This window comes from Eschrichtius robustus, chromosome 6 (genome assembly GCF_028021215.1).
Source record: "Eschrichtius robustus isolate mEscRob2 chromosome 6, mEscRob2.pri, whole genome shotgun sequence".
NCBI classification, from domain to species: Eukaryota; Metazoa; Chordata; class Mammalia; order Artiodactyla; family Eschrichtiidae; genus Eschrichtius; species Eschrichtius robustus.
The window spans coordinates 69,717,947-69,738,371 of record NC_090829.1 but is presented as its reverse complement, the minus strand read 5'-3'; the positions used below and the strand labels follow the sequence as shown (position 1 = coordinate 69,738,371).

The window sequence follows — 20,425 nt, the reverse complement described above, 5'->3', positions numbered from 1 at the left end:
TCATATTTTGTTTGTTTTTGCTTGTAAGAATACAATTGACTCTCCATATCTGCAGGTTCCCCATCCACCATGGACTGAAAATATTCAGAAAAAAAATTTCCAGAAAGTTCCAAAAAGCAAAACTTGAATTTGCCATATGTTTGCAAGTATTTACAGAGCATTTACACTGTATTACGTATTGTAAGTAATCTAGAGATGATTTACAGTTTAGGGGAGGACGCATGGCAAATGCTATGCCATTTTATACAAGGGTCTTGAGTATCCGAGGATTCTGAGATCCTCAGGGGTCCTGGAGCCAATCTCCTGCAGATACCCAGGTTGTATTTACACTCAGAATCAATGTGTTATTTTAATATTATGTATCAAATGTATGTCAAGGACAGGAAGGCACCTCCTAAAAGTGATGCATGTATATAATTTGAGAAAGAACATTATGAACTTCCTCCAGTTAAACAAGGGATGGTAAAAAGGCCACCAATTGATGAAAATTGTAGTGTATGGGTTGTTTTGATAATATTCAACTAATCTCATCTTTTAAATAATGTTTTTTGTCTTAATGTCAACATTGGATGAATGACAGAATGATAGGGAAGCAGGAGAAGGAGAGCTTTTTAAAAAATACACATGCCTGGCAAAACCTGCCCCCAGAAATTCTAATTTAATTAGTCTAGAGTGGCACCTGTGCAATGGTATCTTGTAATCACCGCAGAAAAGAAAATTTAAGTAAGTCTGGGAAGGCAATCATTAGATTTGGGAAAGGATAATGAAAACATCACCTAATAAATCTTCAAAAACCGTAAAAAAACCTAAACATCAATTGATAAGGCCTAATCTTTGTAAAGTCTGTTGCAATCTGCTTTCATATATTTTACTCATGTAATCCTGACAATGCTGATACCATTAAAATCACCTCCATTTTTAGATGAGCAAATTAATATGAGAAACTACATTTTCATCACTCATTTTATGACTGTCATAAAAATACATATAAGTGAATACATATGGTTAGTAGAGGAACTAGACCCAATTATTCCTTTCATTTTAAAGATCTGGTCCAACTTAGATCTCATATTTTTTCTTCATTTTCTTTGTCGCATTTTTCTTCCATGTGATGTGTTTTGTGTGATGTGTGTATGTATGTGCGTATTTTAATCTAATTAAGAGAATCATAGGCAGATGAGAAACAAGAGCCAAGACAGGAAAAGCCCAGTAGATCTAAGTGGGGGACAGAGTCACCCTTTAAGAATCTGATAAAAGCTATGAACGAACTCTCTCTGGACCCTTGAATAATGTGGGGTTTAGGGGTGCTGATTCTCTGCACAGTTGAAAATCCATGTATAATTTATAGTTGGCCCTCTGTATACACATCTGCAGACTCAGCCAATATGGATGGTGTAGTACTGAAAGATTTATTACCGAAAAAAATCCATGTATAAATGAACCCCTGTGCAGTTCAAACCTGTGTTGTTCAAGGGTCAACTAACTGTACATAGAAAGTCCTATATTCAGCTTAAGGTGTTTGCTTTCTGTTTTTTAATCATTTTTGTTTGTTTTCCAATAAACGAAGACTACTATAATGATCTGCCAAGAGGAAGAATAACATATTTTTCCACTCTAGTGATCTATAAGACAGCATCTGGCTTTTCCACCACAGCATGAGGATTATTAAAACGGACCTTAAACCTGACCATATATACTTTTCTTACCTTTATGAGAAGACTCTGACTTTGAGAAATGACGTGTGGAATTATGCTGGTTTGTAAAATGAGTGTAATCCAAATCCTCAGCCTCTGTCATGGTAGGTGGTAGTGGCCTGAAAAAAAGTTAGAATTTAAAGAGATACTCTAAGGCGTAATGACAACAATTCCACCTCTCACTGGATCACTTGGCAAAAACATTTTCAGTAGAAATACAAAGCCAGAATATTTTAGAATCCTCATGTTAGTTCCTGGCCAGTTACATGACCTTGGATAAATTATTTAATCTTACTGTTCCTTTGTTCTGATGCACATAATTCAATAAAAACAAATATTTTCTGAACGCCTAATATGTGTGAGGCATTGTGCTAAGGGCTAGAGAAACAAAGATTAATGTTATCACTGCCATTAATGAGAAGTATACTTTGTTTTGGTAGGTATTACGAAGAAAAAGAGAAAGAAAGGAAAGGATAGAAGGGAAGAAAGTAATTAAGGGAGAGAGGGTGGCAGGTAAGAAGGGAGGAAAGAGAGGGGACGCTGGCCAACATAGAAAATTTAGAGCAAAGTTCCTTAAACCACTAGGTGGCAGAGTAGAACTTAGAGAAGGAAAGGGCAGTAATATCAATACGTGTGCAACTTTCATGTCAAAACAAGACAAACAGTAAAAAAAAAAATTGGGAAATTTTTAATACTTCAAACTTTGTATTATTTTACTTATATAACATAGATTTTTGCAAACATTTGGCACTGATTAAGATAGAACAAAATCTCTCCCTTTTTTTGGTTGTTGTTTCCTAAAGGCGTGCTCAACGTTTGCGTTAAAGCATGGAACCAGATGACATTAAGACCTGCCAAATATACAGCCATGTTGTAGGATGCTTCGTGTAATTATATATGCAATATGGAAAACATAAATATTTTGAAGTTTGGAAAGTTATGGTCGGTTTGGGTATAATGGGTTCTGTCATATAAGAAAAAGGACAAGTAAGTGTTCAAATTTCTCACCCTGACCCAAGCGGTAGGTATCTCCCTGGGTAGTCAGTGTCTGGAAGAGGTCAGCATCGGATGTAAATTTGTGTATACATTGAGGACTATGCTATGGGCTCTACAGAGACGATCTCAACTTTCAGGATGAGTTTGCGTGGTAGCTATCATCTACATATTTTAGAGTTAGATTAGGTTAGATCAGGTAAGTGATCTAAGTTCACACAGTTGTTTAGTGGTAGAGCCAGGGCTCAAACTCAACTGGACTTCAAAACCAGTGCTCTTAACTACTATACTATGCTCTGCTACATAGGTGTGTATTTTTATCATTAGCATTATCTACATTCAAGATTATACAAACACACACACACATACACACAAGCACACATACTCATACTTTCAAATGGTATGTGGCATATGTTTTTATACTTTCATACATTTTTATACACATATGATAAATATGAGCATAAAAAATAACGTGGCATTTTTCTTGTTTTTCTTTTTGAACCATTTCTTTACAAATATTAGAAATTAAATAAGTGCTTTCCTTTCATTATTCATGGATATTTATAACATTCGTCTTTAAAAAGTAACATAAGACTTGGCACGAACAGTTGAGACAAAGCAATCTGACTCCAGAATTAAGAAAGTTAACTAAAGAAGTAACTTAGGCTCAAGGAAACAGGATTGGTAATCAGGGTGGCAGGGTCTATTTTTTACTCTTTTTAACACCCTCATTAGGTGACTGGAAACTGGAGAAACACAAGCCAACTGGTACTGTCAAAAAAAACTCTATGTTTATTGCCTCACCATCAACTCATCATCAAGGAAAGGGATGCTAAAGAGTGAAACAAAGTATAGGACACCAACGAATTCTCTAGGATCCCCCCTATAAGGATGAACAAATCAATCTAGAATGCCCTCAGTTCTCTTGGTGTGCTGTTTTGTTCAATTTTTGATTACACGGAGAACAAATCTTGGCTTATTGCTTCCAGGGGTCCTACCAAATTATTTGTTGCACTGGAGACAGTTATTTCAGTTAAGGGTATTCATATCCAAAGTTGGAAAAATCCTGTTAACGAATAGTTTGTTTTACAGTTTTTGATGTATTAGGATTACTTGTTTCCAACTGCTCTTATGAAATGATGTGTATCTTTAAGCTAGTGATAAAGCCAAATATGCTTCAGAATTCACTCAAAATTCATTTCTTCAAGAAGCCCTCTTAGACACCTAGACTAGTTTAAGTGTCTCCTTATGCTCTGCTAACAACCTGTGTTTTTCATCCTTAGCATTTAACACAATCATAATAGTTATTTGTATAATTATCTGTTTAGATTATAAATTTCATAAGAGCAGGAAACAACTTTTTTTGACTGCTGCTTACTTTAGTTCTGGACAATTTATTAGGGTGCTCAATAAATACTTGATAAATGAGTAAAGGGAGACAAATATATTTCATATTCATAAGAATACTGTAGGAACTAAATGAGATTTATAAAATCCTTAAGTTTTTCTAAGCGAAAAAGGCAAAAATAAAATACCAAGTAGTATTATTAATATACAATCCTATAGTTAAAACAATTTGGAACTTGGGTTGAAACTTTTTCCATTTACAAAGAATTGGAATCAACTCAGATTGCCAACTGGTTCTCTATTTTTTTAGACTAGAAATCTTATAATAGACAATGAAAATGACTTTTAACCATGACTGTTACACTGAAGTAAACGTCTTGAACGAGTAAGCTCCATGTTTCTCAATCCTTGAAACCATCTCTTTCTGTACAAATGGTTAACTCAACTTCCACCATGATTAAATGTGAAAGAGGAAACCACAGACTCTAACCAGAAAGCCTACATTCTGATATTAATTGTGTAAGATACCTATAATAAGATAATAGGCTTTAAGTTTTAACTATGAAAATATAGGTTCCATAAAATTCTTACTCATTTTTGTTTTGCCATATATATAATCTTTCTGCAAAAGCTAGTTAAAGACAAATATTCCTCTTAATTCAAAAAAGACTTCAGTTCTACTAGTCATAGGCCACTTTTCACTCATTTACAATAGCCATTTTTAACACCGGATCATTTGATTATTCATAATCAAATACATCAAATATTTTAAAGAGTACGTATAACATTCCAGAAACTTGTTTTCAACTTTAATAAATCCTTTAAATAGACATTCCAGACTGTTCTATCATACGCTGTCAAAGTTATTGGTGTTCTAAACAGCCCAAGGACTTCAAAGACTGCAAAATAACTAACTCTAAAGATGATTTTAATTCCCTTTATTAAAAAAAGCATAATATGCCACACCTATTTACCTACTGAGAACAGTTTAGTTACTTCTTATTTTACTTGGCTGTAGCAGGGATGTAAATAAAGCTGAAGCATGTAGTTCTAAAATTTGCTTTAAAAGGCATTTGGCATGTGCATAACTAAAAGCTGGAAGAGGAACCAATTTTATACAATTAGACATACTACACTACTGTTGCCCTAAAAGCTTTACAACCTGATATAATTTTCTGAAAGGTATTTATCTTCTGAAAGCCCACGGATTTAAAAGTAGAGTATGGCATTTTAAGGACACTATATTCTCTTTAAGGAAACAAGTCTGGTAGTTTAAGTGTGAGCAATGAGTGGCAACAACAGTGTATATTTTTCAGTGTGATAAAACTTATGTTTTAATAATTAATAAATATATTATTAATAATCAGGACCAAAACACAAAGTTTCAATAATTTAGAGTTTTCAAAATATTAGATTTAGTGTTACTTTTGTCTTTTTCTATTTAATGTTCTCTCTTCCTCTTCCAATCAATTTCCCTTTGAAAAGCAGCAGAAAGAAATAAAGAAAAAATAAAGGTTGCTTCCCCAGAGACTTAAATGTTGAGAATCTGCAGTGGAAAAACAGCAGACACTCCATAACCATGACCCAAGACTGCTTGAGAGAAGTCAGAAAGTATACATAGCATAGCCACAGCTATTTGATCTAGTGGGATTTAGAACAATCTGCAATGACTCAAATGAGTGTTTGCCTAGGACGTTGAGACTCGCATAGAAATGAATTTAGGTGTATGTAAATGTCATGCACACACTAATGTGACCATGAAACTCAGTAAAAATTTAAAACCTGAGATTTTACTTAGGAAAGTGGTTAATCTCTTCCCTTCCTAGCTGAGGGCAGTCAATTCAGTGACTCCAGAGACAAGAACTTGGTCCTAACCAAAAGTACATCTTTCCTTCTATACCTCAGCTTCTGTAAAATTCTCCGTCTTCCTGATTTGACCTGTTCAACCCAATTAAAAACTGAAAACAAAGCTTGAAAATAACCCTGCAAGACTTGATACCACCCTACAACTGCAGATTTCTGGATCTCCTCTCCAAGAAACAAATGCTCTTTTCAGGCAGCCAACATCTCCTTACTCACCCCAAGGTCAAGTTCCTCACTCCCCTTTTCAGGTGTCATCTTACCGTGCTGGCCTGTCATTCTTAGAATGGTGAGGTTCATCACTCTCTTTTGACTTTGAGTATGCCGATTTCGCTGTCTTGGGCTATGGGGGAAAAACAAGAAAAGAAAAACACACACACATATGGAAAACAGCAAACAAACAGAGAAAGATTAGATTTATTAATTATCTAAATGATGTGAAACTCTCCTTTAGTAATTTCAGGTTACTTACATCCAGTTGAGCAACTTAAAATATTTTTAAATACAGCCACTCGGAGACGAATAAAAAATTTCATCATGAAAGTGTGTTGCAGGTTTTCAGTACAGTCAGATGAGTGGGCTAAACACACACAAACACGATCCCCCATAGAGATGCGCTTGGCCACCCATTATTAACAAAACAGCTGCACAGCAGCTGACGAGAACTGTAACTGATCAGGACCCTATCGGGCCTTCCAGGGACAGATGCCCTCCCCCATATTCTCTGCCTTAGCTCCTCTCTGAAGTACCTAGGTAATAGTATCTGGTGCATATTTCCTGAGTGGTCTTACAGATGTGAAAACCCCCGCCAAATGGAAGATGTTAACTTCTTGATGACCATGAGCACACAGCCCCCAGGCCTTCTAAAAATACTTTCCTGAAACCCACCGAGGAGTTCGGGCTTCTTGAGTACTAGCAGTCCCAGACTACTAGTATGGAGCCTTACAGTAAACGCTGCACTTTCCTTCCCCACAACCCGATGTCAGTAGAGTGGCTTTACTGCACATGGGTGAGCGGACCCAAGTTTGGTTCAATAACAGAACTGGCAGACTCCCAGAGTCTGTGGAATCTAGCTTCATGCTCTTAAGCTTATTTCTGAACATCTGACTTAGGGATGCTAATTTTCAAGCTCAGAAACTAAGGCATATTCATGCCAACTTTTCCAGGAGAGAAACAATTCCAGCATCAGTTACAGAATCTAGAAATGACAGAAGTCCTGATACTGCTAGAAATGTGGTCTTCCCCTTCTTCCTTTCCTGATTTGCAATCTTTAAAAATACCTACTCCCTCATAGTTAACAAAGAACCTGCGTAACTCCTGGTCAACTACTTATGGCTTAATTTACATAACAGAAGCATTTGGGAACCCTTCCACCAAAATGAAATACGTCTGTTAGGAAAAATCCTGAATTACTAAGAGTGTACAGGAGGGAGATAAATTAAATAATTAACATGCAAACAATATTTTCATCTGCTTTCAGACTCACAACTAGGTAGCTGAGCAACAGGCAATAGTAGAGCGATACTGTTATCATGCTTTCTCTGTCTTTGTTTTCCTCAAAACATGCTGAGACTGTGGCAGGATCAGAGACCCAAGGGAGGATTTTGTTTTCGAGAGGGAGGGAAGGGGGGAGGGAAAGAACAGTGCTAAACATCAACCATATCATGGACACACACCCTGGCTGCATCCTTCCAGCCTAGTACAAACTCCCTCCCTAAAAGCCTTTACTATATGAATTCTCACCCCCGCTCCTCTTTTGCATTTTTCGGCCAACTTGACCGTGTATTTGTTAGCTGTCTATAGTTTATCTTCCTCTCTACATTACACATTATTCTGGGGAAAATCTATCTTTGTCTTTCCCTGTAAGTCCAGAGTGGTCCTTTGCACACAGTAGCTAATGAGTAAGATCTGTTCAACTAAACTTACAATCACCATATACAACAATTAGATTACAGGAGAATGAACAGCAGTCGCTGACTATTTTGTCTACTATTTCTGATTAACGAGGAGATGCTTACAGTTCAAGCTCATGCTAGAGGGTTTCGTAAGCAATGATTGCTGGTGATAAGAATGGCCGTCAGTCTGCCATGGATCAAGTGATGTCAGAGGAAACAAGAGACAGCTGGCACATGATCAAGGAGGAAGGACAATATACGCAAACAGGGAAAGTTGAGAGAAGAAGAGAAGGGTACTGTGGAAATTTAAGAGCAAGTGAAAACACTACATTCTCCTGTAAGGCAAGCATAGTAAAACTAAGATTGCTCATGGCCAGAGGCACCTACCTGCATCTCAGTTGGTCTGAAAATGAAGGAAATGAGTTTTTCAACCTTAGCAGTAACTTTTTACATAGTTACTTTCAAGAATTCAATATGATTTTTCATGGTGAATCAACTTTTACAAGTCAGATTCACATATGCGATACAGATAATTTGTATACCCTAAATATATTTGTGAGCTTACCCTAAAAGAGGACTCCCCATTTCAGTTCTAATTGTATTTCTAATTAAAAACAAACAGACAGACCCTACCTTCCACTCGGGGTCATGCTTTCTTTTGTCCAAAGATGATTTCTCCCGTTCCCTGGCTTTCTTGTAAGCTTTCTTTTCTTCAGCCATTAGAAGTCTAGCGATTTCCTAAACAAAATCCAGTCAATATCATTGATTGCAAAGTTGCAGGTAGAAAATTGGGATAAATTGCAATAAAAACTGGGATATTTCCAAAGAATATCGGCTAAACAAATTAACTAACACGAACTCACCTCATCCTGAGCTACCTGAGCTGCTCTCATGTCCACCTGGGTAGCCTATGGTATAGAAAATACAAAAAAGTATAATTTAATTGGAATCTATGTTGTCCATTTAAAAAAAAAATCTTACATAAAAATAAATTGGTACTTGAAACTAGTGGTGATTAACACCCCTGAAGATGATAATCAGTTGGTATACTTTTGTTAGCCAGAGCAGGGTCTATTTTTATCAAATTCTACAGTGGATTCTTAGAGAATTATCAGAACTCAATAAAGGAGAGACAGGGATATGGAATTCTGTTGCTAATGCTTACGCAGTGAGTACAACTGGACACGTTATTCCTATTGTCTTGATTTTCCCACCCATAAAAGAGGTATCAGTTTCTTGAAAGAGAGAGGACTATAATGTCTATTATATAATGTCAAGATTGATTCAATTCACAAAAAACCCACTAATTCACCTAAAATTCTGTATTAAAGTGTGCTCACCAAAATTTCTTCTTCTTGCAGTTTTCTGGCAATTTCAGCATCATACCATTCCTGATCCCTGTTGGTCACTCGTGATGGAGTAGAGACCGCTTCTTTCATCACTCTGGGCTTCGTTCCTAGAAAAAAACTCAGTGCAGTAAGGCTACTGAGTGTGTTTTCTGAAAAGTTGCAAAATTTATGATAAGGAAATTCTTCTTCAGTATCTAACAGTGACAATACTGCCTCCACTCTAAAATTCAACGTAGGGTGTGCTGGAAATAATTGTTTCCCCTAGGCATGCAAGAGGTGATACAGGTAATCCACACATTTAAAACAAAGTTACCCACCCAAAACTGCTTGGTAAAAACTGCCCTCTCACATAGTTTCTCCAGCAGTAGAAAATCATACAAGGAACTATAAGTGAGGCTTTTGCAAAACAGGAAGTGAAAAAAGATTAAGTCCCTGAAATAAAAAGAATTTAGAGAAAAGCAAGTTACTTGGAGTTTTAAAGAGACTAAACTGTCAAGGCTGGAGGAGATGAGAGGCTTTCCATCTTTTTACCTCGGCCCTGCACACCTTACTTCAGAGGGAACAGAAACAGCGTCACCTGGGAGTTATGTGACAGTCCCTATTAACCAATCAGTGGCCCTGCCATGGCTTCTGCTCTTATGGCCTCCAAACCCACTTGCTTTAGAGCTTTCCCATAGCTCTGATCAGCTTAATGTTGCTAAATTTTAGGGAAGATGTAACATAAGTGAAACGTCAGAGGGCACAATGACCTTAGAGTTCTACTGTTCTGAGGAGAAAGGAACACGGGGACTGGTAGAGAATTTTGGCTTTTTACTTTGAAATTTTATAAGCAGCATATATTCCTTTTATAACTTTCAATTAAGTGGTAAATGCTAATGGTTATTCTAAAATTGTGGGTACTTCCTTCTTTGTATCCTTTATAAATTACAATTATTCAAAAATATGACTGTATTACATTCAAAAATAATAAAAAATTTTAATGCAGTGAATAAGATTAACCATCTGGAATAGTGACTCTCAGTAAATGGATTACTAAAGGGAGAAAGAAAATTTACTCCTAGTTGCCTATTTCTTTACATTAGAGGTTCTCAATCATGTCTATATATTAGAATCACTTGGAGTACTTTATATACACATGAAAATTTTTGATCCAAACCCCTGAGATTCTAATATAAGTAGCCTGGGTGAGATCTGGCCTTTGTTAGTTTATTTTAAATCTTACCAGTTGATTCTTAATTGCAATTACCATTAGAACTACTAGTTTGGTGTATTATGTCCATCAAATTAACTGTACATGAAAATAATTTTTATCAAAATGCTTCAGCACATGATTCACTTGCTTTAAACAAAAGAGGAAAAAGGAAAGAAAAAAATACAACTAAATTCAGGGCAAATGAAGAGTTTAAATTATCTGGTGAAGCCTCTTTTTGAACTTTAAACCTAGCTTTGTGGTAAATCCAAAAGCCACAAACTCATCTGCCTTTCCACAAATAAAGACTATTAAACCTGGCTTTCTTACCTTCAGGTCTATTAGCACCTGATTACCCAGAATACAGAATTTACTTCAGCTTCACATTATCTCTAGAGCTACTGAATCGTACGCTAAGCTGGGCTGGTTTTAACGCAGATTTCTGAGCGGTCTGGGACAGTCAGGAAACAGTGGTATACACACTCCCAAGAGTAGATAAAACTCCCTGAGTTATGATTAGCTTAGTCATAACTAGAAGGGAAGATTTCAGGGAAAAATAAGTAAAATTAGATAGGGAGGTTGGCATTGGGAAAAGTCAGTGGACAAGATAGGTTGCTATACCATATGCCCTTCTACAGAAACGGCACTTCCACGAGCAACCCAAAGCCTAGCTGAGGACGACAGGGGAGATCACACTTATGCCCTGCTCTTTCAATTTTGCCATCTGGGGAAAGAAGTACAATGGAAATGTGCTCAGATTTGGAGAACTAAACTTCCTCCACTACTATGCCTCCTACTCTACACCACAAAATTAACTGAGAAAATATTTTGTTTTAATACCAATCAAAGATGCTTGGAAGGCATTCAAATGAAATAGTCAAACAAAGAGTCTTATTTGGTTTGAAAGGTGTTAAGACTGTGACCTCTTGGCAGTTAAAAAGAGAATTACACATGGGAGTTCCCTGGCGGTCCACTGGTTAGGACTCCGCGCTTTCACTGCCAAGGGCTCGGGTTCAATCCCTGGTCAGGGAACTAAGATCCCACAAACCACGCGGCATGGCCAAGAAAAAAAAAAAAAGAGAGAGAATGACATATAGATCAATGGAACAAAACAGAGAGCCCAGAAATAAGCCCATGCGTATATGTTCAATTAATTTATGGCAAAGAAGACAAGAATACACAATGGAGAAAGGACAGTCTCTTCAGTAAATAGTGCTGGGAAAACTGGACAGCCACATGCAAAAGAGTGAAATTTGACCACCAACCTATACCATACACAAAAATTAATTCAAAATGGTTTAAAGACTTGAACATAAGACCCAAAACAACAAAACTCCTAGAAGAAAACATAGGCAGTAAGCTTCTTGACACTGGTTTTGGAGATGATTTTTTGGATTTGACACCAAAAGCAAACTCAACAAAAACAAAAATAAGCAAGTGGGACTACAACAAACTAAAAAACTTCTTCACAGCAAAGGAAACCATCAACAAAATAAAAAGGCAACCTACAGAATGGGAGAAAATATTCACTAATCACATATCTGATAAGGAGCTAACATCCAAAATATATAAAGAACTCATACAACTCAACAGCAAAAACACAATCTGATTAAAAAAATGGGCAGAGGATCTGAATAGACATTTTTCCAAAGAAGACATACAGATGGCCAACACATACGAAAAGGTGCTGAACATCACTAATCATCAGGGAAATGCAAATCAAAACCACAGTGAGGTATCACACCTCACGCCGGCTAGAATAACTATTATCAAAAAGACAAGAAATAACAAGTGTTGGCAAGGATGTGAAGAAAAGGAAACCCCTGTGCACTGCTGGTGGGAATGTAAATTGGTACAGCCACTATGAAAAACAGTACAAAAGTCCCTCAAAAATTTTTAAAAAGTTAGAACTACCATACAATCCAGTAATTTCACTTCTGGGAATTTATCTGAAGGAAATGAAAACACAAACTTGAAAAGATATATGCACCCTGTGCTTACTGTATTATTATTATTTACAATAGCCAAGACATGGAAACAACCTAAGTGTCCGTTGATGGATGAACAGATAAAAAAATGTTAGATACACACACACACACACACACACACACACACAGGAATATTATTCAGCCATAAAAAAGAATTAAATCTTGCCATTTATGACAACAGGGGTGGACCCTGAGGGCATCACGGTAGGTGAAATAAGTCGGAAAGAGAAAGGCAAATATTGTACGATTTCACTTATATGTGGAATCTAAAACAAAACAAAAAATCCTGAGCTGAGAGATACAAAGAATAGATTTGTGGTTGCCAGAGGAGGGGGGGTGGGCAAAATGGGTGATGAGAGTCATAAGACACAAACTTCCAGTTATAAAATAAATAAGTCAAGAGGATGCAATGTACAGCATGGAGACTATAAGTACTGCATTGCATATCTGAAAGATGCTAAGAGGATAGATCCTAAAAGTTCTCATCACAAGAAAAAAGATTTGTACTTACGTATGGTGATGGATGTTAACTAGACTTATTGTGGTGATCATTTTGCAATATATACAAATATACACTTGAAAGTAATATAATGTTATATGTCAACTATACCCCAATAAAAACAAACAGCTATATTTTGAGGTAATATCTCTCTAGGTCAAATATTTAGAGGGAAAAAGAAGAGTTTATTTGAACTCTTGATATATCTTTGGAACTTGCATGCCTCATAAGTAGACAATTTCTACAGCCTGGAATACTAGATTTCTGGACTGACAGGACTGCCCATTAAATGCAGTATACTCCGTACCAAAGGTGAAAAGAGCTTTTGTAAGTATGTAATGAGGAACTTCAGATAGTACAGTGTAAGGCTGTCATTACAGAAAACAGAGATGCTCTAAAATGTTATTAAACATAGTTAATTCAAAGAAGTTACCAAAATGGCTGCCTTCATTGTGGAAACCTAAACATAATTTGGAAACTAGCTTTCAAAACACCAGGTGAACCATACTTTCAAGAGTTCCACATTCATTTCTTAATCAAATTCTTGCTTATCTTTTTCTGTTCATCATTCTCCAGTCTGAGGACACAAGAACCTCCCTCAATAAACACAAACAAAGCTTACCTTTCAAGAAATTCTGATAAAATAAAACTGTTAAAAGAACTGGTACTCAAGATAAACTTATCCCAAACTATGGAATAAGGTAATATGATGACACATGGATCCTGATACCATTCAAGAGTATTTTGTAATAAGCCATTCTGACACTTGGGGAATATCATAGCAGAATGGTGTTTAATGGCTCTGAGAGGTTGGAAGTTGACCGGCAGAAAATTAATAAGCTGTTGTAATTTAATAGCTCAATAGAGATGTTTACCCTCAAAGGTGGTATGGATTTACTGCCCTTTAGAAAATTAACCAATCTTATATTTAATTTAGCAATTTTATTCTGTATTCCATTTTCAACTGATTATAAAACCATGTCCTGCAGATCAATGCTCTTTGAACTGGCTCTCTGTTGTCCTGCCAGTTTCTTCATTATTAAGTTAAATAAAACTTTGGCCTATGCTAACAACTTTAAGAACTGTGCTTTCACAACAGCAAGAATAGACACCAGTATCTAATAATTATATTTTAATGTATCTTCTGACTTATTCTGGGTAGGTGGGGGGGAGGGGCATCGCAAATTCAGCCGCCTACAGGGCCCACGTAGGTAAAGTTTGCAAAGTAAGTTGAATATAAAATGACAGACGCAGCAGCTATGTTGTAGCCATTTTAGTAGCTGCCTAGTCACACTGTTTTTAAACCCTTATGCTATTAAAACATTTGCCTACAACTCCAGTACTAGGGCCTGTGAGTCAGGGTTTGTTTCATATTAGTTCCACCGTTTCTAAGCCTGTTCAAGATACCCTCAAGTATACTAAAAGCCATAAAGATTTAACCAGCCCTCAGAGCACACTTAGAAGGTTGGAGTCACAGAATCAGAAATGTAGAGGTCGATGTAATCACCATTCCTCCCCGGTATCTTTTGGACTCCAACATGTCTTTCTAAATCTGGATCCAGTGTAACTTACCCTACCCCAGGTAGATTTTATCACTCTACCTGGAGTAGATCATTATCTACTCCAGGTAGATTTTATCACTTCTTCCTCTACTGCCCCACAGCTCTTTGTTAAAAGTATATCAAATTTGCAATTGTTTGTCTACGTATCCATCTTTTTGGCTTGACTCATGAAACTTCTGTGGCTCAGATCCAAGCATCCATCCCCAAACATAAAGCCTGAGGCAAGAATATTTGTGGCAGACACTCATTTGGCTTGCTGAACTGAATTTTCATTTTCTTTATCACCAAGTCCTTTAAAAACTTAAAGGACTAACGTGATAGGAAGAGATAACATGAAAGGAAGAACCAAAAGAATCAACCTGAACTTGCAATCTAGAAACCACTTTCCAGACCAGAAGTAGAGGTTGGCTGGGCAACAGTAATGGAAGTAAGTAAGAACGGTCATCTCCTTGGTACTGTTTTCCCAATAATCCTCGCCTCTCTGTAAAACTTCCATAAGAGCAAAACAGAACTAGGGAGATGAGTATGGTCTAATTAAAACACCAGACAGGGCAGTACTATGACTTGCAGTGGTATAGCCACACGGAAGACATCACAGCGGCAGTTTCCAGACAAGAACAGAGAGAACCATTACTATGTCAGTGACGGACTTCAGAGTTAGGCCTCATGGATGCCAGAAATTTGAGGCTTAAGACTAATGTTCACCTCGTTCTTATGTAAGTACCAAGAACTTACCTCATATTGGCACTTCAGAACACCAACTGTAGAGATAGAGTTGAAGATGGTTAAAGCACAGGAAGGAACTCAAGGCAATTGTTTTCAAACTTTAAGTACATAAGAATCACCTCCTGGTCTAAAACAAACCCGAACTGTCATGCTGCGCTCCAGAGATGGTAACATATGTAAGACCCAGAAATCTGAATTTTTAGGAAATAGCCCAGCTGACTCTGATGAAAACAAACTTGAGGCTCACTATTTGAAAAACGCTATCTTAAGAGATTGCCTATCCCATCTCTCACTTTACAGCTGGGAAAGATGAGGTCAAGAAAATCCAGTACTTCCAGCCCCGCAGGTCTTCTAGTTAGGCAAATACTATGAAGGTGGTGTTACTAAACCTTCTGGGTTCACTGAATCAAAACCAGAAACTCAAGAGCATTGATTTGGTATCAGAATCTCTGATATATGGTCTTGGCAAATTAAAAATTGTATCTGGGATGGGTACCTCCACTGCAATCTGGAGCTGGAAGAATGTTGTAAGGAATGAGTGTATTCTCTTAGAAGGCAGAGATTTGAGATTAAGTAAATACCTTATTGTAATATTTGGCTCCAGGATTTATTTCCAAGCCAGGAGCACAAACCAGAGACAAAGGACAGGTTGTTTACGATGCTTATTAAATACATTTGTTTGTATGTATATACATGATACCAGAACTTCCAACGAGGCTGCCCTTTATTACCTGCGTCACGGAGTTGGTGCCGTTCCTCGCTCTCTGAGAAGGGAGGAGCCCTGGGCCTGTGCTTCCTCTCTCTGTGCTCACCTTGCCCATGGTCGCTTCTATATACAGCTTCCTTGCAGTGAAGCCTCGCTTTCTGTGAGGCCTCGGGAGAAAGCTGGTCTTGGTGCCTGGACTGTTTTTCCCAATTGCGAGTTCGATGGCTATGGTTAGTCTCCCAGTCTTCCGATTCAGTGCTCAGAAACACCTCACCACTGATCTTGGGGAGAGGAGGTCTTCGGGGCCTCTCGTGACCAGATCGTTTCCTTTCAGGCTGCTCAGTGTTAATTTGGGGATCGTCCCTCACTTTACCCAAGCTAGAGGATGAAAGAGGTTTCTCTGATGAACAATGCTCTTCCAGTTCTTCCACGTTCTCCTGTGGATGTTTCGATTTCTCCTTTCTCTGCTTCACAGTCTTTTCCTCACTTTGGAGTCTATAAGACTTTGAGAATCCAGAACCCAACTCCCTTGCCCTCCTTGACCGTGGCTGGTCTGAGCGGAGGTGGAGGAATGTGAAAAATAGAAATGCAAGTTAACTTAATGAGAGTATGAACTCACTACAGGACAGAGACAGGGCCCAAGTTTAACATATTTTAAAATGAAGAAGATGACTTTTTCAATTTAACAAACTGAAATGAAGGGATGAGCATTTGCTGGAATGGTTCATGCCTACATGAAGGATTCTGGGTACATAGCCAGAAAGGTAAGAAACTAAAATGAAAGTAAGTGAAAAAAAGTAAATCTGAAAGAAGAGCTTGATCATGATTAGTGAAGAGTTAACACATACTTTAATATTTGCCAATAACAAAAATTCTAGTCATTAAATGTTTAATTCTATTTATAAAACCAATTTGGAACTAGTATATGGGGGAAAAGTGAGAGTTGAGGGAGTCGTATAAAACAGAAAAAGAACTAACTTTGTGATTCCAGTCAGAGACTTTCAAATATTCTTATTGGAAATAACAATAAATCTATGTCAGAATATTGCCAATTTCTACTTAGTCCACTAGAGTGTTGACCCACAGATTTTCGTGTTCCTCTGTCCTTTCCCCATAGGTGGCCAAAGCCAACACTCCCAGCCATGTTACAGTTCAGTGTGGAAGAAGAGGGAGTAAAGGAGAATTTTAAGTGAGTAAATGCCCGTATTATCTTCGGAAAACTCTGTTCCTAATCTTACTTGAAATTCTTCAGAGGAAAAAAATTAAAAAGAGATGCCATAACAGAATACATAAAAAGGAGTCACTTCCTAAATACATTTCAAAAAACTTTATGATATTGTTTTCTGGGTATAAAAATACAATATGTGCTAAATATACAAGTCCCTAAGTTTAACACACACTGCAGAAACCTATTGATAGCACACAGATGGGTGCTTTTTTGTCAGGTCTCATTTAAGAACAAGCAAACTGTGAAAACAAAGGAAGTAAATTAACAATGCACATTGCAAGAGCATATTTATTTTAACATTTTCTAAGACTTTTACTTTAATTGGGAAGTAACAAAAAGAAATCCTAATTCCCTGGAAGATTGCTAAAATAGCCAAGATTCCCTGTTGGAATTAGTCACTTGCTGAACTGCTTTTGAAACAGCTACTGTAATTGGGTGGGATGCAGAAAAAATAAACGACCATAAATTTCCTTAGTTATTAGGGGTTTTGTTTGCTTGTTTTGGGTTTTTTGTTTTGGTTAAAGTGTGTTATTGTTATCTAAGGAAGGAACAGAGGTAGGGGAGACGTGTTAAATGTATCTCTTATGCCATAGCTTCCACTGAAAACTCCGAATTGTTTCCTCTTGAGCTTTCCAGAAGAAAAGAACATTTGCCTCAGAGATGACATCTAAATTAAAATCTGTCTTCTAAAAAGTCTGTAGAGGTATTTATCTTCATAATTTATGGTAAAACTTATTTTTTACAAAAGCAGAAGTGAAACAGAACAATTACTCTCTGTAATAAAATAAAGTATCTACTCTTTTAACCAAACTGTTATTTTAGGAGTATCTTGACAGCTGAGAAAGAATCAATTCACTACTGCCGTGAATTAACATAATACTGACCAGCTACATAAATGGTGACCACAACTAGGAGACAATGGTTTAGTGTTAATACCTATGTTCCCACAGAAAACTGCAGGAGTGAAGCCTGCCTTTAAGCCCAAAAAGAGACAAGAAAGGTTTTGTTTTCAACATGGATGTGTCAAGTTATGACTGTTTTGTTTTTTATTTGTACTTCTTTCTAAAAAGTTAACAAATATTAGTAGTTTTACTTTAGGGAAGTGTGTTGCAAGAATTAGAACAGAGCCGTCACTATGTTTTCACAGAGTTGACAGGAAAAAATATTTATTGTGATCACTTGTGATATCTTTAAACCTGGGAAAGAAAAAAAAAAAAAAAGACAGGGGTGGAGGAATCTGTCTGAATCCTTTAAAACCCAGTCCAGTTAAGGATTGAGACTTTTATGTTTCTTGAGACCAAGTTATTTGGCAAATATAATTAACTTCCTTATAGCCAATACATACATGCATATATATGTATATACGTATACATATATATACACCCACACATGTTTGCATATATATATATGCATATATATATGTTTGCATATATGTGTATGCAAACATTTGATTTGTGTGCTTCCATGTTTGTCTTTCAAAATAAAATGATTTTTGTTTAAATAGACAAAATACTATGTAGTACACACATTACATTAATATATGTATAAATAATAGTACTTTAGAGTTTATAAGTCTTCAGAAAAATTACATTGTTTAATCTTCTCAACATCCATGCGAAGGATTTATTTTTAGAATCTCCATTTTAGAGATGAGAAAAAGGCTTAGAGTGATTACAGTAGCCAACTTCCTTAACATTACAATGTTTCTAAGGAATGGATGAAACGTGAATCAAGGTCTAATGACTCCAAAGACCATGACTTAAAGTCTCTAATATGCTTGCAATACAGGTAAGTGGCTTTGAAAAAAAAACATGGATTCATAAATGAATAAGATATACCATTTCAATCGATATAAATCTGACAGATGTTTTGGATAATTTAAGATTTGTAGAAAATCTATAAATGATTATTCTTAAAAGGTTAATTTATTAAAGTTTAAGTAAAATGAAAGCTAAAACGACCACTCCTGTAATGATTTGCTGTGATTATTATAAGACAGACAAAAATCATATTGCACGCAAAGAAGTACAATTAAAGAATACCCCTTATTTGTTGGGAAAGGACCACTGCAAAGAACATAAGGCTGCTTTGTAAATATGAGCTGGACTGCAATATGGTTTCTGTGGAACTCAACTTAGTCTAACTCAAAGGCATATAAATGAAGATCACGTGTTCAGCGATACATCGTCTCCCGACAACAACACAACTGAAGAGAAATTCCAACAGTACTTTACAGGCACATTCTCAGAAGGTCACTGTTTTCTGTAACCAATCCCCCCCAACTCCAAAAAAGTAGCATATATGCCATTCTCCATAACTTTACAAAAGCAGTTAAATAGAGGTTTGTAAAAATTTTAGGTGTCCCTGAAAATCCACTGAATTCTTAACATAGTCTAGAGAGATGAATCAGTATGTCAGCACTCTGGTCAAAACCACCAGGTTTGAGTCCCAATTCAAGTTAGTATAAGGTTTTAATAGAGGAATGCTAAAATTAGTACTTTAGTGTACTTAATTTACTTACCACCCTAATGTTTTATGCCAGACCACATTTCTAAGATTTTAATTAAAGCTGACGAGTAACTCTTTACCTTCTGACCTCTAGTACAGAAAAATACGGCAATAACTTTTCTTTTTAAATGATGTATCACATTTGATTAGAAAAACCAGCATAAGAAAAATGGCTATCAAAAAAGAGCTGAGCATTTTACATATGGAAGAACAGCACACCAAGCAATAAGTAGAGAATCAACCTGCTTACTGACTGAGTTATAGAGCTGAGCTCTACTGATTAGGGTAGATTTAGAACAATGTGACTGCAAGACTCAAACTATAATAATCCTATCACCTACATATATGTATCTTTCATTCTACTCATCAAAGACAAATACTTACTTACCTTTTATAATGAAATTATAGAAAAGCAATTGACAATTAATTTTCAAGGAACTTGGGGATTACTGACCTTAAAATCTTTACTCTCTAGAAGCTGCTTTTAGATTTTATTTAGCTGGTATCCTAAGTATGGTCTCCAAGCTGAACTACAATAAATACTGACACTAAAAACTATAGGAAATGTCTTTCCTTTGACAGATCTTTAAAAAGGACTGAACAATATTTGCCAATACTCATTTCCCAACACACTTTTAAGATAAAGAATCACCACCACCACAAGTGCCACCACCACACCATCACCACCACCACCACATTGCAAAAGCAAGCACTAGAGAAGGGATCTCTCTATCTCAGAAATTTTTCTATATGGTAATCAAATAGCAAAGAAAGCATCAAGAGCAAAAAATGAACAGAGAATCTTAAAATTCAATTTTGTCATCAGCAGGCTAACCCATTGGCCTAGGTTTAAAAGATAAGAAGCATGGAAAAAAAGCTTT

The 20,425-nt window shown here is 36.5% G+C and overlaps 1 protein-coding gene across 1 annotated transcript in view; it reads right to left on the bottom strand.

The window, feature by feature from the left end:
• Positions 1-20,425, bottom strand: part of CCDC50 (coiled-coil domain containing 50) — a 78,032-nt gene that overhangs the window by 7,596 nt on the left and 50,011 nt on the right. The window contains exons 7-12 of the mRNA XM_068545654.1: positions 15,834-16,361; positions 9,130-9,245; positions 8,653-8,697; positions 8,423-8,527; positions 6,158-6,237; positions 1,707-1,813 (exon numbers count right to left, since the gene is read on the bottom strand). Coding sequence (XP_068401755.1) covers positions 1,707-1,813; positions 6,158-6,237; positions 8,423-8,527; positions 8,653-8,697; positions 9,130-9,245; positions 15,834-16,361 — 981 coding nt within the window. The remainder of the gene's footprint in view (positions 1-1,706; positions 1,814-6,157; positions 6,238-8,422; positions 8,528-8,652; positions 8,698-9,129; positions 9,246-15,833; positions 16,362-20,425) is intronic.